This window comes from Aspergillus ruber (assembly GCF_000600275.1).
Source record: "Aspergillus ruber CBS 135680 unplaced genomic scaffold scaffold00040, whole genome shotgun sequence".
NCBI lineage: Eukaryota > Fungi > Ascomycota > Eurotiomycetes > Eurotiales > Aspergillaceae > Aspergillus > Aspergillus ruber.
Genome location: NW_024467336.1, coordinates 41,930 through 64,392, shown reverse-complemented (window position 1 = coordinate 64,392; position 22,463 = coordinate 41,930). Strand labels below are relative to the sequence as shown.

The 22,463-nt window shown below is 49.5% G+C and overlaps 10 protein-coding genes across 10 annotated transcripts; 5 read left to right on the top strand and 5 right to left on the bottom strand.

Annotated features, from left to right (window-relative positions):
• Nucleotides 1–91: 91 nt before the first annotated feature.
• Nucleotides 92–1,867, top strand: EURHEDRAFT_381461 (uncharacterized protein; the record flags this gene model as incomplete). The annotated part of the gene is made up of 3 exons (XM_040779417.1): nucleotides 92–125; nucleotides 184–1,382; nucleotides 1,436–1,867. 3 exons carry the CDS (start codon nucleotides 92–94, stop codon nucleotides 1,865–1,867), a joined length of 1,665 nt encoding a protein of 554 aa, XP_040634662.1.
• A 26-nt stretch (nucleotides 1,868–1,893) lies between these two features.
• Nucleotides 1,894–2,482, bottom strand: EURHEDRAFT_381460 (DUF3237 domain-containing protein; the record flags this gene model as incomplete). Its single annotated transcript, XM_040779416.1, has 3 exons — nucleotides 1,894–2,119; nucleotides 2,172–2,252; nucleotides 2,304–2,482. The coding sequence occupies 3 exons, from the start codon at nucleotides 2,480–2,482 to the stop codon at nucleotides 1,894–1,896; spliced, it is 486 nt and encodes a 161-aa protein (XP_040634661.1).
• A 693-nt stretch (nucleotides 2,483–3,175) lies between these two features.
• Nucleotides 3,176–3,784, top strand: EURHEDRAFT_381459 (carboxymuconolactone decarboxylase family protein; the record flags this gene model as incomplete). The annotated part of the gene is made up of 1 exon (XM_040779415.1): nucleotides 3,176–3,784. The coding sequence occupies one exon, from the start codon at nucleotides 3,176–3,178 to the stop codon at nucleotides 3,782–3,784; it is 609 nt and encodes a 202-aa protein (XP_040634660.1).
• Nucleotides 3,785–3,813: 29 nt separating this feature from the next.
• Nucleotides 3,814–4,674, bottom strand: EURHEDRAFT_465979 (formyltetrahydrofolate deformylase; the record flags this gene model as incomplete). Its single annotated transcript, XM_040785055.1, has 1 exon — nucleotides 3,814–4,674. The coding sequence occupies one exon, from the start codon at nucleotides 4,672–4,674 to the stop codon at nucleotides 3,814–3,816; it is 861 nt and encodes a 286-aa protein (XP_040634659.1).
• Nucleotides 4,675–4,947: 273 nt separating this feature from the next.
• On the bottom strand, nucleotides 4,948–6,985 carry EURHEDRAFT_548366 (alpha/beta-hydrolase; the record flags this gene model as incomplete). Its single annotated transcript, XM_040787483.1, has 6 exons — nucleotides 4,948–5,093; nucleotides 5,198–5,852; nucleotides 5,883–6,191; nucleotides 6,288–6,382; nucleotides 6,435–6,786; nucleotides 6,857–6,985. The coding sequence occupies 6 exons, from the start codon at nucleotides 6,983–6,985 to the stop codon at nucleotides 4,948–4,950; spliced, it is 1,686 nt and encodes a 561-aa protein (XP_040634658.1).
• A 483-nt stretch (nucleotides 6,986–7,468) lies between these two features.
• Nucleotides 7,469–9,031, top strand: EURHEDRAFT_518733 (tannase and feruloyl esterase; the record flags this gene model as incomplete). Its single annotated transcript, XM_040786713.1, has 1 exon — nucleotides 7,469–9,031. One exon carries the CDS (start codon nucleotides 7,469–7,471, stop codon nucleotides 9,029–9,031), a length of 1,563 nt encoding a protein of 520 aa, XP_040634657.1.
• Nucleotides 9,032–11,430: 2,399 nt separating this feature from the next.
• EURHEDRAFT_533964 (flavin-containing monooxygenase) lies at nucleotides 11,431–13,395 on the top strand (the record flags this gene model as incomplete). Its single annotated transcript, XM_040787269.1, has 4 exons — nucleotides 11,431–11,572; nucleotides 11,620–11,993; nucleotides 12,046–12,768; nucleotides 12,821–13,395. The coding sequence occupies 4 exons, from the start codon at nucleotides 11,431–11,433 to the stop codon at nucleotides 13,286–13,288; spliced, it is 1,707 nt and encodes a 568-aa protein (XP_040634656.1). The 3' UTR covers nucleotides 13,289–13,395.
• Nucleotides 13,396–14,872: 1,477 nt separating this feature from the next.
• EURHEDRAFT_533963 (ATP-binding protein) lies at nucleotides 14,873–17,235 on the bottom strand (the record flags this gene model as incomplete). Its single annotated transcript, XM_040787268.1, has 5 exons — nucleotides 14,873–15,026; nucleotides 15,063–15,184; nucleotides 15,246–15,806; nucleotides 16,110–16,876; nucleotides 17,115–17,235. The coding sequence occupies 5 exons, from the start codon at nucleotides 17,233–17,235 to the stop codon at nucleotides 14,873–14,875; spliced, it is 1,725 nt and encodes a 574-aa protein (XP_040634655.1).
• Nucleotides 17,236–17,446: 211 nt separating this feature from the next.
• Nucleotides 17,447–20,030, bottom strand: EURHEDRAFT_533962 (HET domain-containing protein). The gene is made up of 2 exons (XM_040787267.1): nucleotides 19,518–20,030; nucleotides 17,447–19,461 (listed from the first exon to the last, which is right to left on the bottom strand). The coding sequence occupies exons 1-2, from the start codon at nucleotides 19,993–19,995 to the stop codon at nucleotides 17,528–17,530; spliced, it is 2,412 nt and encodes an 803-aa protein (XP_040634654.1). The 5' UTR covers nucleotides 19,996–20,030; the 3' UTR covers nucleotides 17,447–17,527.
• A 244-nt stretch (nucleotides 20,031–20,274) lies between these two features.
• On the top strand, nucleotides 20,275–22,159 carry EURHEDRAFT_416880 (uncharacterized protein). The gene has a single exon (XM_040783076.1). The coding sequence runs from the start codon at nucleotides 20,366–20,368 to the stop codon at nucleotides 21,710–21,712; it is 1,347 nt and encodes a 448-aa protein (XP_040634653.1). The 5' UTR covers nucleotides 20,275–20,365; the 3' UTR covers nucleotides 21,713–22,159.
• Nucleotides 22,160–22,463: the final 304 nt, after the last annotated feature.

Below are 22,463 nucleotides of genomic sequence, written 5' to 3'. Positions count from 1 at the left end.
CTGGAATTTGCCCGGGCCAAGCCCCTTCTGGACTTGTCACACTCATGTCTGCGCGCTGGATGGTTGACCACGCCTAGCCGTCGATCGATATATGTCGGGACGGAACGCCCCTCGCTCCAAGAATGGTAGGTCTCCTTTGTTGACCGTGCAAAAATGAATGCGCTCTGACACTCACGGGAACAGGCTGCAGTACCTGCCGTCGTCGAAAGGTGAAATGCGGAGAGGAACACCCTGTTTGTCAGCGATGCTCCAGTCTGCGTCTCCATTGTGAATGGGGGGTGCCGGTGAAGCGAGGCCGTTCCGTCCAGGTGCGAGAGTTGCAGCCAGCCACTCGGTCGCCGTCGCAGCAGGAGGAAATCAGCTTGGATTTTGGGAATCTGGCGCTGTTGTGGGAGCGCTCTGCTACATCGGCATCGCCTGGACAGCCGACTTCACTGCCGGCCACTTTGCCGTTTCTTCCTCCCTATTCGTATCCGACTCCCATTTATCCCTCCGTGTCGACGCCGGAGGTCGCGTGCGCCAACTCCTTGGTGCTGTCCAAGCAGGACCAGAGGTATTTTCAATATTTTCCATCGTCGTCGCTTGTATTCTACTACATGAAGGCCTGGCAATGGAGCAGCTTCTGTTATCTGTACCAGGGGCCTGCGGCCACGAGCAAGGTGATTATGCGAATGATACTCGCGCTCTCTGCCAGTGATATGCACCGGAACGGGCTGGACGTTCGTTCGCCAGGTCGCCCAACAGCAGAGGACCACGCACGGTATCACTACGGACTGGCGGTCAAGGAGTTCCGGCAAACGCTGGAGACGCCACGGCGACACATTTCGCACGGCGAGTTGGAGATGATCTTTGTGACCATGTTCCTGATGGTCATGTATGAATGTCAATTTGGACACCACGTACGGCATTTGCAGCTGCATCTGCAGGGTGTGCGATCGTTGCTTGAAACTCATCCGGAGTTGTTCCAGAACCGCAACGTGGGCAATGTGTTTTCCTTGATGGATACTGAGCTGTCTGACCCGACAACTCAGGACATCTCTTTTGTTCCAATTCAAATGCTCCTGTGGATGTTATACGTGGACATCAGCGCGCAGCCGATGGGCGCGACGGAGTCACTATACGACTACGTTTTGCAGTCGGGCAACGCGGCATTGCAACCGGACCACCTCTACCAGGGCGCACGTCTCTGGGGTCGATGTTTCTGGGGTGATCAATATCCGGAGAAGGAGGTGATGGACGATAACGAGAATTACCGGGGGCTGGAGTTGATCCATGTTGGCATGGTCTTACGACATGTCATATGGAGGCTAGCCATGGGTAACCCAGTGGTACCTGGCACGACTTCTGAATCTCTTTTTCAAGAGATGATGGCCATTCGAAACGTAAGACCATCTTCACTTCACGCTTCTATATGTACCAGTCTAACGAGGCACAGAGATACTCTGATCTTTTCATAACAGCCAAAATGGCCCGCGGCCATTCCGCCTACCGCACGATCAACACGATCCTCATGGCCGTCGCCAACTTCTACGCCGAAGTCCTATTCCACCGCCGTATACTATGCATCGACACGCCACCCTCCCCATTCCAACGGCAAGCGCTAGGGCATATTATGGAAATTGCCCAGAAACAATACGGCTGGGATCCACGATTGCTGCGACGATTACACTGGCCGCTGCTAATGGCCGTTGTCGACACGCCCGACCCCGTCGCTCGCGAGTGGCTACAACAACGACTGGCGGAGCTGCGCGCGTCCCATTCAGAGTACTCCTGGGCGAACCGCGTCGCAAACGAGGTATTGGTAGAACAGGAGAAAAGTGGAGGATATGTAAATCTGCTTGAGTTTCTACGCACTCATGTTCAATAGACTGTACTATACACATCCACTGATATTTATTCGAACTCTGGCGTATTGTCTAGGAAGTACGCATCATAAGAAACCTCGTATTTGGTCCTAATAGCCCGTCCAACAATCACCCGGTCGTTCATCCATTTGTACCGCTCACTTCCCGTCTCAACCTTGATATGCAAATGGAACCAGTACTGGCTGTGATGGATCGGCTTTCCTTCCATCAACCCCTGCAGTACCTCTGGGGGGCCGGAGCGTGTTCCCTCGGTCCTACCTCTTAGCTCTTCTCGTGCGGCTTTATTCCGCTGTCAGGTAAACGTACCGAATCTCTAAATGCGCTCCGTCATCGCTCTTAACCAAATACCGCGCATTCACATGCGTAGTGAGACTTTCCTCCTCCGTCCTACCCATACGCCCATAAGAATCGGAACATCACAAACAGAAGGGGTATTACATAGAATCCTCACCACCAACTACCTCGCCAGTGAGACATTTGCCACTAACACTGCCTCCGACGATCCGGACCCAGCGCCGGCGACCGGATGATACCTGGCCAATGTCCAGCGGCTGCTTGACGGTGCAGCGAAGGGTGAAGATACAAGTTAGCTGGGGAGGGGGTAGAAGGGTTTCCATCGCGGTCGTAGTTATACTGTGAGAGCAGTAGGTTACAAAACGGTTGAGCAGAATGGTTCTGGTGGCGAGGGCTTAACATCATAGCCGTTACAAAATATACAGAAAACCATCATTGTATCCATTTTCAGTTTCAAGATCACAATCAAGATCTCTCGGTGGATTTGCCAATCGTCACTTCTTAAGGATGGCGCGTAGCCTACCCTTCTGGTTGCCATATTCTATACCTCAGCCTATCATTGCAGGTTTCCGACTCTTCGCACTAGGTCGTGCGTACGTATTTCTTATGCTGGTGTCATTTTCGAGATGAACTCGCCGGCTGAGAACAACCGTGTTGCTAACAAAGACAGTATGCGCAACAATCCAGTTGCTGGATTTATCGGATGAGGGCCAATGCTAGAGAGGATGACCTGATACTGGAAAGTAGAAGTCGAAGAGAAACAAGTGGACTGGTGTATCCGCAGCCATTATCCTAGAATGCATCTGTATATCCACTAAGATAGCTCTACCAGCAGTGAATCTAGTACATGCATCGGAGTAGAAACACGGTTAGTGGGGTAAGACCTTATCCGCGGTTAATACTCACTGCCGACCGGCGTCGTGGTAGTTATACTAGCCATGCACCGTATAACACGACCCAGACTCTGCAACCCCAATACACGCATCCAACGCTATACAACAACCCCCAAATGCACAATGCGCCTCCCCTACGCCCCTCCCACCGCTCAATCCCCCGAAGATGAGGAAATCTACACCCGCATCGCTGCCCGCCGTCATCCCCGCCCCCTCATCCCACTCGACTTGACGCTTCTTCACGCGCCGCCGCTGGCAAACGGATATAACAGTTTTGTCGGGGCGATTCGGTCCAGTACTGTATTGGATCAGGGACTGCTGGAATTGGCGATTTCGCGGGTTGCGATCCTTACGAATGCCGTTTATGAGTGGAATGCGCATGCCCCGCTTGCGCTGAAGGGGGGGATTCAGCCCGAGGAGCTGAAGGTTGTGAGGGCAGTGCCATCTACGATTGGCTCTGAGGAGGCGGTTAAGGCGTTGGGTGAGAGTGCGTTGTCGCCGTTGCAGAGGGCGATCGTGAAGTATACGGATCAATTGACGGTGACGGTGCGGGTGGAGGATGCGGTGTTTGGGGCATTGAGAGAGGAAGGGCTGTCGGATCGGGAGGTTGTCGAGTTGACGACTGGTGTCGCTGGGTATAACTGTGTTAGTCGGATTTTGGTGTCGTTGGATGTGGGCGAGAACAATGACAAGGAGATGAAGAGTGTGGATGAGTTGGTGGCATCTCTTTGATTATGATATCATGTATATCTAGTCTATGTCTAATTGAAAACAACCGTCTTGTGTCCATTGAGCAAAACTCGGCGCTCCGTCACGGTCTTGACAGCCCGCGCCAACACGTTGCTCTCAACTGTACTGCCCGCATGCGTCAACTCCTTGGGGCTCATCGCGTGGTTGACCCGCACCACGTCCTGCTCGATGATCGGCCCCTCGTCCAAGTCGCTGGTCACAAAGTGTGCTGTGGCTCCCACAATCTTCACACCGCGGTCAAAAGCCTGGTGATACGGCTTCGCGCCCTTGAACGACGGCAAGAAGCTGTGGTGAATGTTGATGATCTTTCCAGACATCACCTCACACAACCGCGGCGACAGCACCTGCATATATCTTGCCAGCACGACCAAGTCCACATTGTGTTCCTGCACCAGCTCCAAAACCCGCTCCTCCTGCTCGCGCTTCGTCTCGGGCGTAACGGGCAGATGCACAAAGGGCACGTTGTAAGTCGCCGCCAGCGGCGCGTAGTCGGGATGGTTCGAGACGATGACCGGCACGTCGATGCTCAATTGTCCCGTTGACTGTCTGAACAGGAGATCGTTCAGGCAGTGGCCGATCTTGGATACCATGATCAGCACGCGGGGTTTCTGCGAGACCGGCCACAGCTGGAAGTCCATGTTGTGCTCCTGGGCGACAGGCTCGAAGGCCTGCTTCAATTGGTCCAGACTATTCCTCTCTTTGTCCTTGGAGGCAGGGGCGAAATGGATGCGCAGGAAGAATCGCTTCGAGGTGGGATCGCCGAATTGCGACGAGTCAACGATGTTGAGATCATGCTGGGCCAGGAATCCGGTCACCGAGTGCACAATGCCGGGACGGTCGGGGCACGAGAGGGTCAGGATGTAGTTATCCATGTTCAATAGCAATTGTGTATGTAGCAATTGTGTTGAAGGGACAGACCGGTATATATACAGGGAGAAAAGAATGAAGGGAGAATGACTCACGGAATAATTTCGGGAATTTCGGGTGACTAATGGGCTGATTGATTGATAAGATTAGGGTAGGGCAACTTGCCTATTTAGGATGAATGTTTACTTCATATTGACCAGAGTTTTTATGCTCACAACACCAGCACTACTTTACGACAACTATCACTCATAAAAAAAATATATGCTGCACTGGAGCTTTCAGCTTCCAAATGCAACTCCGGTCAACACACTACAGCACCAGACATAATGTTCTCCGGTAGCCTGCAACTGGGGTGGGAAATCCGAGACTTTTGATCTAGATACAGGCAGGTACACAACTGTCAGCTGACCTACATTCACGAGACCTTAAAAAAATAACAATAATAATAAAATATTGCAACATATAATGTGTCAAGGAAATTTTTCAAATCATCCAGGCTCGTGTCTGCTTCTATCCAATCGAACAGACCAAACGACCACCATTGGCATCTCCGGTTGGCAGCCGGATCACGGGAGATGGTAATGTTATCCTTGTTCAGACGCACAGACTTAGCCTGAGAGCCCAATGTGGGGATCGACCGCAGGCCATCGACCGGACTGTTCAGGATGCCATCTTTGGCAAGAGAGAGAATGTAGTCCTGCATGGCAAATGCGATTGTCTGGTTCACGGAGCCGGTTTCTACCAGGTTGTAGGACGAGGACTTCTCATTGGGGGTGTAGAAGGTATACCCAGTGTTCTGTGCGTGAACTCCCGGCGACACATCAAAGAAGTAGGCATGAGAATTTTCCTTGTAGGCGGATTCCAGTGCAGCCACGTTGCAGTCGATGATGATGTCGCTCGCCATCCGGGCCGCTCTCTGGTAGTTGTTTAGGTACCCCATGGACCCATCAAACACGGGCGGATAAAGGGTCTTGGTAATATAGTCGATGGTAGAGCTATTGGAACGGGTGAGGATGTGTCTCATCAACGTCTCATATTCCTCGTCGGTATGGACCGCTGGCACCAAAACCAGTCCCTCGTCCGAGTTGTGAGAGATCAACAACTTTACGGAGTGGTCAAACTCGCCTCGACGGAGCAGCGCCTTAGGATCCTCTTTCACTAGGCTACCATCTGGCGTAGGGCCCTAGATGGGTGCAGTGTACGGTTGCGCGACACCGATTGTTGCCGCATTCGCCCGAACCAGAACATCGGAGCGGAGTTTGCGGGCTTCCGCCAGCGACGTGGCGTTAGACTGGTCGAGAAATTCTCTGAAAGCCTTCTCTTGGTCCTGCAGCGACCTATAGGGAAAATAGGCAGGGGACTGTGGTATGGCCTGGCTGAATAGGGCCGGTGCCCTCCCTCCATATGCAGTAACGTGGTGCATGATGGAGCCGCCGCCTCCAGACTCGCCAAATACGGTGACGCGCCTTTTGTCTCCTCCAAACAAATGTATGTGATCCTGGATCCACTGCAGGGCAAATCGCTAATCATAAAGTCCGGCATTGAGCACACCCTCTTCCGCCTGGAACGACTCTCCAGAGAGGAAGCCGAACGCACCCAGTCAATAATTGAGAGCCACATAGACCACTCCGTCCGAACTACCGGCCTGGCTGCGATTAATGAGGCCCTTGGATAATCCGAAAGAGGTCTTTGACCCGGCGGTGAATCCGCCACCTTCACCTCCTCAGCATTTCTGAATCAAAAGGGGAATAGGCGGGGTTCTTACCGTGGATCCAGACAAAAACTGGCACCAGTTTTCCATCTTCGTGAGGATTGTCAAAGATTCTGCGAGGAACTTGGACATCCAAGAACAAACAATCCTCCACTCCACCTGGGAAGATCGCCGACATATAGCTGTAAAAGACATTGGGGACATTTCCGGTCTTCAAATAGTTGTTAGTATACTGCGAGGTGCGCAACTGCCAGGCGGACGTCCCCTGTGCACAGGTAATTTGCTCCGAGTTGGATTGAATGGCCGGCCGGTTGGTCTGGGGTGGCACGGGAGCCTTCCACCTGAGGTCGCCCACCGGCGCAGCGGCATATCGGATGTTGGAGAAGCTGTAATAGCTGTCAGAGCTCTATTGTTCGACATTATTGGTATCAGTAGGACAAAGCAGAAGTGGTCGCAGGAAGAACGCAGGGACCTACATTGCTAGATCCAGTCGCTTGGTAAATTTCGTAGCCCAGATCCACCACGGGCTGTTGATTCACAGTGCAGTCAGCTTTTGCTGCAGCCAATATGCAGCTGACCAGCAAGGATTGTTTAAGGCAGACCATTTCTAGACCAATGATTGTAATCTATGCACAATGATGTTGATGCAGGTTTTTTTGGATACACAAGCCTCGGCCTTATATATCTACATGCGTATGTATATTCAATACGGGTTATGAGGGATTCGTTACAAGATTATTGCGTTCAAGGGGAAACAAAAGTAGGGCAAGGCAAAACCGAATACGGATACGCGTATAGATTGTGGATCTGCACGGAGAGATTTGGGGCCCTCAAATACGCGTATAGGAGGTTTTTTGGCGCCGCTGCCGTATACATGGGCCAAGATCGTTCGATAGATTCACCTTTTTCGGTTGTTCTTCTTGAACATCAAAGAATACCATTCAATGTGGTCTGATCGAATACGTGTATAGACGACAGGCCTGAGTAAGGCTGGTGGACCTTCAGTCTAGGCAGCATGGTCAACTCAGATAAAGGGCGACATTTTGCTCCAGTTTACAGAGTACAGAATACCATTCCTTCAATTCAACATGATTTTCACACCTTTAGTCTTCCTCGTCCTCGGCACAATATTTCTTCAACTGACGTCCGCTTCCAATTGTTCGCCAGCCTTCATTGGGAAACCAGTCCTTCATGGAGCGAAAATCATAGATGTCCAAGCTGAAGAGGTTCACAATCATTCAGCTATCAGCCTAGGCCCAGGAACCAATGATGGAGGTCGCTATACCATTAGCTTTTGCCACGTCACCGTCACTCACACGCATCCGGGCTGGAACGATACGATCAACACCCAGGTGTGGCTTCCTTTGAGCGGATGGAACGGCCGCTTCCAGGCGCTAGGCGGTGGCGGGTACAGCACGGGATTTGGATCACTCTATCTCACATACGCTGCCTCTAAAGGGTTTGCATCTGCGTCTGTCGACGGAGGCATTGCGGTGGGAACAGAAGCCATCCCAACGGACCTGTCGTGGGCACTCAGCAGCAAGGGAAATGTGAACTGGTTTCTCCTCGAGGATTACGCATCCAAGGCGACAAACGACATGGCTGTCATTGGAAAGCAAGTGACCGAATCATATTACCAAACAGCCCCCAGTTATTCATACTTTTCTGGATGCTCCGGTGGGGGGCGCCAGGGTCTCATTATGGCACAAAACTACCCCGATGCTTTCGACGGTATTGTGGCTAGTTCTCCCGCGATCCATTTGGAGACTTTTATACCCGCGGGATTTTGGCCCGAGCAACTCATGAATCAATACGGTGTATTCCCATCGCCATGTGAAGTTGAAGCCTTCACAGCAGCAGCAGTGAAAAGATGTGATCGGATGGATGGGGTGGAAGATGGCATAATCAGCTCGCCGAGACTCTGCACCGTTCAGGCCCATGATTTCGTCGGTCAGAACTACACCTGCAATGGAACACAAGAGACCCTGTCCACCGCAGACGCCAGGGTCATCCAAGCAGCTTGGTCAGGCACCGGAAAGCACGGCTGGTTCGGGTTAAACAAGGACGCGTCGCTCAGTTCTTCGTCTATTCCGACGACATGCAGGGCAAACGGCACTTGTTACTCCACCGGGAGCGAACTGTTCGGCAGCTGGATTTCATATCTCGTCGCGAAAGATCCAGATTTTGTGCTCGAAGACATGAACAATTCGGACTTCTTCGATGGCCTGCGCTATTCGACGTCTCAGTATGCACCGATGCTAGCAGGGGCCAACCCCGACCTCTCGGGCTTCAAAGCGAATAGCGGCAAGATGATCGCCTGGCATGGACTGGCCGATGAGGTAATTCCCCCCAGAGGATCAGAACAGTATTATGAGGAGGTATTGGAAAAAGACAACGAGGCCCATGAGTTTTTTCGCTTTTTCGAGGCACCTGGTGTTGGTCACTGCTATGGTGGGCTGGGTCCTGTCCCGAACGATGCACTCACTCAACTCATGGAATGGGTCGAGAAGGACGTTTCACCTGATACGCTAGTGGCCACAAAAGGCAGCAACGACACGGCAAGAGACCTATGTCCTTATCCTCTCGAACAGAAATTCATTGGAGGTGACCCAAGGAATGCGACATCATTCACCTGTGCCAACAAGCCATAGATGTCCCTATATATTCCTCTCTTCATTCCTTCTTCCTTTCGCTCTTTCCCCCTTTTCGTTTTCGGTATGTTTTTAATATAAAATATCAAAAAATATTTATGAACAGTCTGCCAAGCAGTACTTTTGGTCACTCGATAGAAATAGACTTCCGCAACGGTTGGCGTATATCGATAGGATAGTATCTACCAGTAGTAGAGCTGCTCACTCTCAGAAACACAAGCAGTCTCCTGCACTGGAGTTCTATATTATGATGAATTTTTTAATGCCAAAAAGTTGCGGTCTTTCCGTTGAATGCCACGCAAAAACCAGTCCCAACGTTAAACAGAACGAACCGAGCAATCAATCATACACGCTGCTGCTACTGCTGCCCCCTTTCTCCTCTCCTAATTTCTAGATTTGAGTCTGTCATATTGATGTGTCTAAATTACATTTCATTCAATGCTATTCGTTCTATCTACTACTTATTGAGTCTGTGATGCCTGTTAGGGCGGTAGTGCTCGCTGGTAAATTCCCTTGGTCTCTTTTAGCTTCCCTCGGTCGACGTAGATAGGAGTTAAGGATGGTTTCTTTGGAGTCTAGTGCTTTGGAAGACATATTCTTTTGTCTAAATTACTTGGCTCTTAAGGGCCTCTCATGCACAAGACAAGCTTTGCTTCACCCCAAGGCGGTCAGATCAAGGCCTGTAAGCTTGAAAGTCAAATTGAGCTCCAACAGGTCCGAAACTTCAAAGAATTAGACACCAATTGTCAATCTCGTGGTTGTTGGAGACCTGATCTGATAGGTACAATCCTTCTTGACTGACCAATGGGTCCAACTACAAATTGACAACACAGTGTCCAGCATACCCAATCAGCTCAGGAGTAGTACCACAAGGCTCACAGTGTTTTCCATTCTATTCATCATCTACCTCAGCGGCGTTTTTGGTGTGATTGAAAGGGCAGTGGCTGGAGTCCAGTCTCTCTTTTGCAGATAATATAGGCCTGCTTGCTCCAGGGCACTCCATCAAGGAGGTCTGTGACAAACTTCAAAATGCAGCAAATGCGGCTATCAAATGGGGTCATAACAATACAGTCCAATTTCATGCAAGGAAGACAGAAGCGGTCCTGCTTACCTGCAAGCGCAAGGCTCGGGCCGCAGAGGCCGGGGCGGAACACCTGTGCCAGGGCCATGGACTTGCCCCAGGGCTGGCCGGCCCAAAAAAAATAAATAAATAAAAAACAAAAAAGCAAAATACGACTGTAGCATTCTGCTAAATGCAGGTGTTCATCTACATTGGTCCTTAGATGAGAAGTAACCGACGCACTTTATTGCCCAATCTGGAAAGCCGAAAAGAAAACATACAAGTCTCCACGTAAAAAGGCTTTGCTGCGAAAATACAACCTCCCCGCTCGCTACGCTTGTAAAAATGAACGCCAACCTCACTCGCTACGCGAGCGAGGCATTAAAAAACAAAAACATATAACAGCCGGGATTCGCCGGTGGTCACTCACCCTACTAACTAGCCGGCGTGTGACTTGTGTGCAGTCAATAGTCGGTCGGGGGGCTTTAAAGGGTGCGAGATGGTCCAATATTCTACGGCCACTCACACCCGGGCGCGAAAACCCTTTTCAGGGGGGGTTGGCTCACTTGATCAAAGAGAGGGGCCATGTCATTGGCGCTTGCACATCGCCACTGCTACTGTGCATGGTAGACAAACAAAGCAACATGCCCATGAGCGACGAGTTCTACTAGACAGATGTGGAATATAAGAAAAAAGCTACGGTAAATTGTTAACTACTATACTCGGAAGAATGTCATAGGCACTGTTCGGGAATGAATAAAAGAACTAATCCTAGATATCTATCTATTGTACGGCCTTTTTTATACACAATCTGGCAGCCGTAATCCAAGCGCAGAAGGGAAGGTCGTTGCAGGAGAAATTCAAAGAGGAGAAACGAATGCAAAGTGCATGATGCATGTATGCGGTATTCATAGTCAAAATATGCTGGCTGCATAGCCGTAGTCCCCCGATGCTATAATCTCCTCATTACATCCTTACGACTGGACATGGATAAGAAGTACATGTCATACATAGGCGGGCGGCTTGGGCTCTGGTTAGCCAGTCAAAGCATATCAATCAACGTTCGGTGTATACGGAAGTCAGCATGACATGCGGGGAACCCAGGATGTATTTAGTACAAACGCGTACACTGGGTTGAATCGACAGAGTTGCAGTTACCTGTATCACAATGATTAATGTGATACTGTTGAGAGTGTATGCTAACCTCAGTAGCAAGATATGTATTGCAATGAAGTCAGCATAAATAGGAAAAAGTGTCCGAGAGAAAAAGAATTTCGAAAAACACCTTCTGATGAAGTACTACAACTGCAACAATTAATCATTTCAATCTTTACTCAAAATGGATAGATTAGGAGAGACAGCCTCCAGTCCTAAAAAGTACAGCACCGAGCTTACCGACTACTCAGCAGTCCACGTCGACAAGACTGGGCCATATGCCGAAAACCTCGAGGTCGATGCTTTGGTCGTGGGTGCCGGTTTTGGTAATTCGCCATTAATTATAAGCTCTGTCCACCAGCTAACTTGATAGCCGGTGTCTTCATGCTTAAGACTCTCCGCGATCGCGGCCTGAAAACGGTCATTTTCGAGGCTGGCAACAATACGGGTGGCACCTGGAGATGGAACTGCTACCCCGGCGCTGGCGTAGACTCCGAAGTCCCGGAGTATGAGTTCTCTTGGCCCGAGGTATACAAGACATGGAACTGGCCCAGCAACTACCCTGACTACAAAGACCTGCGTGATTACTTTGATCACGTCGACAAGGTAATTGGTATCAAAAAGGACTGCGCTTTCAACACCGTTGTGGTTGAAGCCCAGTTCGATACGAAGGAGGGGAAATGGAATATTAAGACTGCAGATGGTCGCATGACCAAAGCCAAATATCTTATCCTCGGAACCGGCTTTGTAAATCACTGCATCCATCAGTCAACTGAACATTCACTGATCAAGCGTTTAGGCCGCCAAGCGTTATATTCCCCCGTGGCCTGGTATGGACAAGTTCAAGGGCATCGTGCACCATTCGTCTTTCTGGCCCGAGGAAGAAGTCGATGTGAAAAATAAGCGCTGTGCCATCATTGGCACCGGTGCCTCAGGTGTGCAAATCACGCAGGCCTGGGGCCCCGAGGCCGGCGATCTCAAGGTCTTCCAGCGAACTCCTAACCTCGCCTTGCCCATGCGCAAGCGCGACCTCACCATCAAAGAGCAGGAGCGCACCAAGCTCTATTACCCAGAGCTTTTTCGGTACCGTGAGGCCAACTTTGGTGGCTTCATGTATGGCTGGTGTGAGCGCAATACCTTTGACGACACCCCGGAGGAGCGCGAGGCCTTCTACGAGAGTGTCTGGAAGGACGGCGGCTTCCGCTATTGGGTGGCTTTGTACAAGGATAACTTGCTTAATCCCGAAGCCAACAAAGAGTCCTACAATTTCTGGGCCAAGAAGACTCGTGGTCGTATTGGCGACCCCAGGCTGAGGGAGCTGCTTGCGCCACGGGAGATGCCACACTACTTTGGTACCAAACGGCCATGTCTAGAGAAGAACTATTATGAGCAGTTCAACCGAGAATCGGTGCACCTGGTCAACACCAAGAATAACCCGATCAAGGAGTTTACTGAGACCGGTATCACCCTCGAGGACGGAACGCACCATGAGCTTGATGTCGTTGCTGTCGCAACTGGATTTGTAAGTTCCGCTTGATACACCAACAAGTTAGCAGGAGGATTAACAGTCACAGGATGTTGTCACCGGCGTCATGACCCAACTTGGCCTGAAGAGCATCGACGGTACCAAGCTCGAGAAGGAATGGATCTCAGGCGCAAAGACCTACCTCGGCACCACCGTCAGCGGCTACCCCAACATGTTCCACATCTATGGCCCGCACGGTCCCACGCTCTTGTGCAATGGTCCCACGTCAGTCGCGGTGCAGGGCCGATGGATCACTGACGCGATTGCCAAGATCGAGGCCAATGGCATCAAGTACATCAACGCCAAGATCGAGGCCGCCGATAAATGGAAGAAGCATGTTGTCGAGCTCAATGACAAGACTCTCTTCCCCACGACAAGATCGACGTACATGGGTGGCAGCATCCCTGGCAAGGTTTATGAACCAGTGTGCTACTCTGGTGGTATCCCGGCTTATGCTATCGAGATTCGAAATGCCCTGGATAAGTTGGAAGAGGGATTTGACGTCGTCAAGGCTTGAGCGAGATTCAACGGAGTAAACGAAAGGTATCCTCATTCGGTGAGCAAGGTTGTACACTCAGCTAGCACAAAGGGACTTAAGTATGATGTGTTAATTATATCCTAAGCCTCAGCAGTGATATTAAACCCCTTGAAGTATACATTATCATGAGACGCCACATGCAATGGCAAGGCTGGCTGACAAGTATAAGCGCTCTTCCGTCCTTGCTCAAAAGGAAAAAGTAAAAAAAGAGTAAAAACAAAAACATACAACAGCCGGGATTCGCTGGGTGCCTCCTGGGTGAATCAGGGTATAGCCGCACGAGCATTACGGCCTGAGGGATCGGGCACATATCGATACCAAAGCGTCGACAGTTCTGGTCTCTGGATAAGGCTCGCTATCGGCACACCATCGAGACGCTCAGGTATAAATAGACTATTATGCTCAAAGATAGAGAATCAAGCTATTTGTTCATAACTCTACATAAAAACCTCCCTGCTTACACGCATAACCACGATAGCGATCCGGTATCAATTCGTAGCCGAAACGGTCGTTTGATCATATAAACGCCTAAGTCCCACACTCCGGCGTTACAGGAGCATTAGGGGGCGAATAGTCTATTGAGCGACATGCTGTGGCAGCTTCAGGCACCCTAATGGGGCCGTGGTCGATTCATAGGACAGAGCAAAGATCAGCTTCCAGTATTAACTCGAGATCAGCGTCCTGGAGCCTAGAATTTATGTACTACGTAGATGCGATACTTGTGCTCCTCAAGGCCAAACTGCCCGGTCTGGCAATGTATATTAATAGAAGTGCGCGATGGGTGGGATCAAACGCAAAACGGCCGTTGGACGTTGCCGAATAGATACGAATGGTTGAAATCGAGCGCCCATTCTGTTAACGGGATATGTCGACATTAACCATTAATATACTAGCATGTCTTGACATTGTCTTTTGGATAAGAGCAAAGAGGGTAAGCGTGTCAAGCTGGTTTGGCAAGCCACTGTACACGCCCGCGCGAGCGTCTGAGGTATGGAGAGAGGGCGCGCGATCTAGGACAGAATTGACCACAGGTTTTTATCGATTATCAGTCGCACATTAGAACCTACTCCTTGTTTACAATCTTTACCAATTTTATCGTACCTGGTTATCATCAGCTTTAAACCGTCTCCAACTTATATGCTACATGGTCTACGTTTCTCCACAACGAACCCCCCTTCTCTTTCCCACCAAGATAGAATATGGATAGCCAACGCTCATACAGTATTCCTGGAAACCCGGTGACATAGTTCAGAGATTTTAGGGCATTATTAAAGATGCCAGGAGGTGAGTATAGCAAATCATCGCGTAAAATTCATAAAGGAAGAAGGCGCTCTCGGTGGGATGTTATATAGTCCAATATGGGACAAGTGAGCAATCTACGCTCGCTTGCTCGGGCCAGCTGGCTTCTAAGGTAGTATGTCCAGATTGTGCCTTCTTCTCAACGTATTTTTTCCGCCTGCTACGCAAAATTATGAACGCCATTCTATTTACCATTGTCATTGTGGTAGTAGATGAGCATGGTTAGTGATGGTGTAGGGCACTACAATATATAGCACAATCATATCACACACCAAACCCCCTTAGCCTCAGGACATTCTGAATCAGCTCATATCCAAGTTTCTCTTCCTCATAACCAGTCAGGAGATAGGCAGTCCGAACGACGTTCTTAACCTGTCTCCCATTCAATGGAATCCCTGACAACCTGTCCAAATCAGCACTCGAGAAGGTGTCCAACCCCTCACTACCTAGGAACTAGGCCCATATCTGGCGTCTAGATGCCGTATCGAGCTCGGGATACCGAATACTGACGTGAATCCAGGACTCGAAAGCAGGGTCAATGTTCTCAGCACGGTTACTCGTTAGGAAGAAAATTCCCTAATAATCCATGCAATTAGCTTCGACTTGTTGTGTTCCGCCATGTTTCCAGTATTCATACCTCGTAGTACTCCAGCAGTCTTAAGAAAATTGAGACAAGCTCGTTCCTAGCTAGATCAGCTGTATTCCGAGTCTCCATAAAAACATCCGCCTCGTCAAGAAGAAGAACAGCGCCCCATTTAGGGACAATGGAAAGAACATCCTTCAACTTCTCTTCTACCCCTACGGCGTTTTTTCCCAGGTCTCCTGCACTTAGAACGTAGAGGGGAACCTTAAGGGCCTCGGCCACGCTCTCTGTGGTCAAGGTCTTGCCAACGCCTGGTGGACCACTCAGAAGCGTGATAATGCCGCGGCCCTTTCCCTGAACGACATCGTGAAAAGCACCGAGTTGCTTGGACCGGGCATTTGTAAATGCAAGAATCGGTTTTTTTAGATCTTGCTGTGCAGGAGGTAAGACCAAGGAGTCAAAGGCACGCGAGTTCCAGACGATATCTTTCACGCAGTCGAGATAGAACTCTAGCCATCTTTTGCTGTTCAAGGAGTACCCGCGCACAAAAGGAGCAGAGACCAGTAGTTGATCATCGGAAAGTGTATCTGATATTCGAGAAGGCAATGACGAAGTCTCATACAGTCGTGAAGACTTGAACTCATGTGAATTATTGAATTGGCGGCGAATCGATGGGGGAAGAAGTATCTGCTGATTCCCGTATGAATTCTGTATTATACCCATAGGAGATGATAGAGACTTGGAAGAGAATGATAAAGCCGAGTCTGGGTTGAAGGTGTTGTACGCGTCCGTGTCAATGACAATACGGCCTTTGACGTTAACCTTGACCTTCTTCTCTCCGAGATAGCCGGTCGCGGCGCCTTCTTATTCCTTATAATGATATCCCTTATGCTGTTCCCATATCCTTCCTCGAGCAACCAGCTCCTTTCTCAGGGTTGCTTGGTTGCTATGGTACTTCAGTGGGAAGACAGGCAATGAGGTAATAGGGGCGGTCCCTTCATAAGGGGGGATAGCAAAGGCATGTCCAGTAAAGCCAACGTTGTCACCGTCGAAGTCAATGTATGCTGAGTCGATCTGGAAACTTTTTGTTCGACAGTCTATGAAGCTTGTCTTAAAAACAAAGGCTCGTTGACGACTATCCACCACGCCGAAAATGACCTCGCCCGGCTCGAAAATGGTGTACAATAAGCCGTGTGTCATCACACCATTTCGCACGAGGTCATTCTTATGAGCAATTACACGGCCAAGCTCCTCTTCTAGCACTTTATACAACAGGTCAACGTGAGCCTTCGTGGTTGCATCCAGATTCTCATTGAGTCTGGCTTTAGTGAACTGCTCCCATCGGTGCACAAAAGGCTCGAATGGTCTGTTAAAAGTGAGACGATCGAGTGTCATGGTAATACCAGAATAGCCCTCTAAAACATTTGCAAGGAATTTCTTGAGCGGCTCACTCTGCACCACAATGGAGTGGACCTCGAGGCTCTTGGATCCGTCATAGCACTTGGCATTCCGTACTGACAGCGTGTACTGGCGAGACTCTGGGTCTTCTGCAGGAGACGCAGCATAGTCGGGAAGCTCTTTGGTCCAAGAGCAGCGACCTGTTCTATCTGGCTTTGTTTGGTAGATGTTGTGTATTTTGCATATGGTACCTGCCGGGGCGTACTGGATGGGCTCCGGTTCGTTTTCTGGAGATCATTAGCAAGATTCCGGATGTCGCTTCATAGTCCTACTGGTGGTGTCTTTGGTCATCTTTAAGATAGTTCCGGGGGTTTCGGGGGTAATAGTTGTAGTGTACAAGTCCACTGCAATATACGCGACCTTTTATATCTTCTACGCTGCTTACTTTAGGTGCGGGGGAGACACAAGGCTTTTTCAGCCTCAAAGAGGCGTAGACCCCACCTTCGCGGAAGACATGGCACGTACCAGCGCCAGCATGTACCGTGAGTGTTCTACTTATGCGATATTTGGACAACACAGCGTCAGGCTGAGATGGAGATTCACTAGTCAGGGATTTTCCTGGATTAGCCCAAACTTGCTGATCCATCACAGCCACCAAGCTCTACTCCGAAGTAGACAGTGCAGCCATTCTGACCGAGTAGACGTGTATTCGACAGAAAAGTAGCCGTTATCACAGTGCCATATGGATGGATATAGCAGCTGTGTGACGGTGACTGATTATACTCATCTATACATAGTACTACGAGGTATCCCTTACGTACCTTAGGGCAATAATCTCGGAGTATCTATCTTAACATCCCTTTTTATTGGTTGACGCATGATGAAGGTGCTCATTCTTGGGAGTCCTCGATCTAGAGCTGATATTGACACGAAGTATTTTACACTATCTTTATCAAAGTCCTTTTGTATGCCTGTTCCTCGCCTCGTTCATTTCGGTGCCGCCATTCCTCGACTCTATCCCGCTCAGCGCTCATTGCAGCCTCCAGCACGTCAAAGTGCATCTGGCCGAGGAAGTCTTTTACATTCACCTCCGATTTGGGCCCATACAGACACAGATAATGGTATCGAGCCTGCATAAAGAAATCGCTTTGCAAATTCTCTGCTTCGGGTGCAAGCCAACGGGGGTTCGCTGATTCTTTCTCTCCTGGAGTGCTATACAGACCATCCTGTCCCAGTAATGACTTTCCATACGAAACTAGCTTTCTATACACCTCCAGGCATAAATATGCTCCCTCAAAGATGTAATGATGACTTTGAAGATGGTGTACGGAAATTGGAAACCCAAAGACACCGATTCGTTCGAAAGCATTGTCGATGGAGCTACAACGTCGGAGAACTAGGGCATGCGTCTGAACATCATGCTCTGTTTCCTGTGAGGCCATCAACGGGAGAATGAAAAGCTCATCCCCATTGCTGATTTTCCCCGGCCCCTCAGTACTCCAATCGTAGTCCCTTTCTGGGATGTGGTGCACTCTCGGATTCTTGTCGATCACAATGCCCATTCTCGTCATCTTTGCTGGGAGTAGGTACCCTGACAGTACGGCATAGCCCGAACTCACGCCCGTAAAAATATCGTTGGAGAAAGCGAGAGGAACGCAGACCGCCTCCTCTAGCCGGCAAAGAGCCGTCAGATTCTTACCCCCCTTCCTGTAGGTCTTGGGCCGGTCGCTCCGAGCCCAGGACCAGGTTGGAATACACTCATTGACCCGTGGAGGGTTGCTACCGATGCGAGATGACGGCTCCCAGAGCATATCCTCGATGAAAGTCTCTTTCCAGGAGCCCGCAAAATAGCTCATAGATTGCCCTCCGTCCAATCGCTTGAAAAACCTCGTCGCAATGCCCGCGATGGCAGACAGCTTGTCCTTGTTGAAAGTGAGTTGGAGTGGGGTAAATCCAATTACCAGTTTGCGCCAAAGCATTAAAAGCAAATCTTTGGGGCAGTCTGGGTTGTAAACTGAGGTGAATGCATGTTTGGGTCGAGAGTCAACCCACTGGTAACCAGACTCAGTAGTATTAGACAATCGGCATTCAAAGACCAGCTCTAGGGGCGTGAAGAACAAGACTCGACTAGAAAGCATGCGTTCTTGATAGATCCAGGCGCGCTTAAGCAGTGGGGAGGTGTCGTCCGACCCGGGCTTTTCCCGAACCGATTGACGACGACCGTATTCAAAGAAAGCTGGATTCGAGAATTGACGAAGTGCAGGTTGTATTGTTCCCTGTTTACCATGGCCAAGAAGCATTCCGGGATTTGATTTGCGGAACAGTCCACCTTTGCTATCCGGAGATGAGGCTGCAGCCAGCGTCAGGATTGCATTCTCATATATACTGGCCATGCATCCCACTTCCCTCAGCCAATCCTCGCTGTCATCTTGAACGATGCACAGTGAGTCAATCCAGAGGAACCGGTATCCTAGCTTGCGCGTGAAAACAACAGCATCTTGGAATGTCTTCGGGAGCAGTTCATAGGAGATACCCTGCTCGAACTCGTGCAGCGTTCCAACGGTTGTCTCTAATGGTCTTAGCCCCCTATTAGAGCCCCAACAATGACTGAGACAGACGTATTTTTCTGGCTCATTCCGTGTAACATACAGTTTAATGTCTGATGTCAATTGATTCTGGGCCTCTCCCAGGTCCAGAACCCTGGCTGGGAGTCCCCAACCTGACTCATCCAAGTTGCATTCCGAATGGTTGTTCCGGCAATGCTCCAATTCGGAGCGCGTGAACTGGAGAGCCGCTTCGCTTCCTGTGTCTCCGCATCGAGGAGGCCTGCGGAGAATGCTGTTCCACGAAGGATGTGATTGTGCATGCGTAGCTTGAACCGTCAGCATGGCTCTGGTCAATCTTTAGTATCTTGTAAATCACACTTACTTTCAGAGCCTGCTAAAGGAAGGAAAAGCTCATATACTGGCGAGGATATCCGGTACTCCCATCCCCTGTTTGGGGACTGTTTGCTAGGCCCAGTATGAATAGCCACTTTCAAATCAGGATTTTCCTGTACTTTCTCCCAATCTCCCGGTTGCGTATGGACGGGATGGAGCATTGTCAGTGTTAAAGACAGACCCTGCCGTTGCTCATCCTCCAGAGACTCGACAACAGCGTTCCTGAAACCCAGCCCATACTCTTCTTTTATTCTACCAGCAGCCTGGGAAAGCAGAGCACATCCTTCACAACCAGTTGATGATAAATTCTCATCCAAAAGCTTAAGCGTCAAAGAGTACGGGGCATCCGCTGCAAAAAGCCCCCCAACGGAACGCCATTGACGGCGAAGATACTCTCTGTTCAGATCTAGACATACGGAACAGTCGGCCACGGAGTCATGGAATGCTTTTTCCATGCTCATCGCCATTGTAAGTGCTTTGTCTTTCTATCCAAGAGATAGAAGTTAGCAACAATCCTTGATAAAGCCCCAGATTTCCCTTTTTACTTGGGGCGAAATCGATAAATCGTCAGCCTCATCCAGCCTCACTCAGCCTCCCCGCTTGCCAGCAACACTGCCACTTATGCAAGGCTAAGCGGAGTGGATCAAATTGCAGTGCTTACGCCTCCAGAGTGCGCCACGTAGGATTTGGGCTATCAGTTCCCTTAGACGGTGCGGGAAGTTCCACTGTCAATCATGGAACCAGCAGACGAACAGAGCAGCAGATCCTCGATATGAGATTAATGGCCTTGTCCTTTACATATGGATTATTCCATTCCACCCGAAGAATTCATCAACAATGTCGTTAACACCATCAGACTCCAACAGAGCCTCATTGCAGGAGGACCTCGGGCGGGTCTTGGAACAGCTCAGCAAACTCGAGATCGGATCTCTCCCAGCAGAGATTAACACCACTGTCGACTGTGTGAGGGCTTCCGTGCATGGCTCTTCCAGAGACGAAACTGGGAAAGTTCTAGCCCTGACTGTCCTCGCTGCCGCCCTTCAAAAGCGGTACCAAATCTCTATATCGAAGGATCCTAGTGATCTAGACGAAGCTGTCGACGTGACGCGAGCTGCGGTGGAGATTACTATACGAGAACCCCAAGAATTTGCTATCGACGACTCACAAGTCTACTTTATAAATCTGGAACGCGCCCTCTGCTTTAAATACGAAGAAACAAAAGGAGAAGCCCAAATTGAAGAATCCGTCGCCATCGTGGTTCCACTTCTCGACCTTGTCCAGCAGGGCAGCCAGTTTCATGCATTCACGTTGAAGATCCTCTCTTCTTTGTACAGTGCCGGGTACAATCGGACAAAGACTCCAGAATATCTCGACGAAGCAATCAATGCGACAAACTCTGCGATCGCCATCACTCCAGAATACCACCCCTTTGGAACGGTCATGAGGCAGGTTCTCGCCCAGTTGCATGACCAACGTTTTGAGAGGACAAATCTCCTTTCCGAGCTGGACAGTTTTATCAGTACCCTTCAAGAGTTACCTGAAGCACAAAAGGATACTCTAGAACAGTTTGAGGTCATCCACGAGCTCGCCTGTGCATTTGAACGTCGTCATAAGCTCACTGGCAACATAAAAGATTTAGAAAAGGCGGTTAAGTACGGGGCCGCTGCTGTCAAAATCGCTCCGAAGAGTCCATTAAAAGGCCATCCGATTTCTGCAAGAGATGTAGGCGTTTATAATCTACGAATCCACACGAAAGATTACTTCAGAAAAACAGGAGATGTCCCTGAACTTGACGAACACATTCTCAAGGGAGCCGGCATTGTTGAGATGCTGGTCAATATGGACAGTGAGAATAAGACACAACAGCGATACAAGATCGCCAACGCGTTTCAAAAGCTCTATGAAAGGACAAACAGGGTTTCTGACATCGAACATGCCCTTCGCTTCACGATGGATACGATGCAGTTGATCGATGACTCGCAGGATGAGTGGGGAGCAATTCAGGATACTTTCAAAGCTCAGTTCCGACTCTGGTCAGAACATACTGGCAAGATGCCCGATTGCGAGGTCACAATCATGGCCTTTGAACGTAATGGAGGCACTTACATCCCACCGGAATCGACGGAGGACTTGGATCTGAGGGTACCATACATGATATTCAGCGGGGAGCTACCTGTGGAGTAGGAAAGCAACTTCCACAACCCTGTCTGTTTAGGACACAAAGCCGCATAGTGGACTTATGCACCCTTTTGCTATACTTCTGCAGGTACATAACGCGCACGTGCAGTTACTACGCTTGTTAGTCGAGACGAATTAATAGTTGGTCCGATTACCGAGGCTGACAGATCTCTAATTCTATCATCCATGGTGTCTATAGATATCAATGTCACCCTCCGTGTAATCTAAATTTTCTCTTCATATATAGCCTCGTTAGAGTTGCATTCGGGTCGGGTAGGGTAGAGAAATGGGCACCTTTCCCAAAGATTGACAGTGCTAACCATTTATGGACGCACTAAACTAACTACAGTTAGAACTGGGATGGGAATGGGAATTCCCGTTTCCATTATTCCCAATCCGATTGGCTTATTGTAGCCTTGTATTTTCGATGCAAATTTACCACGCATTATATCTATAACTAACAATCTTTTTTATTCTGAAAAAATCTATATATAATAAAGTAAACTCCTCTCTGCTTTTTTATATTTTTTTATATCTTTTTCAGTGGCAGATTCTGTAGAGAAAAGTCCAAATTAGTTGATAAAAGAAATTACGACTCTATTGCAATAAAATATATATATGTAACTTATTTGGACTGCATTAGTACACAATTTATAGACATGTGTCACAACCTGGCTTCCCTCGTATCGTACCTAGGGTTCTAGTTAGTTGTATTTCGAGACAGGACACTTACCCTAAGTGTCTTCCGAGTAATCGT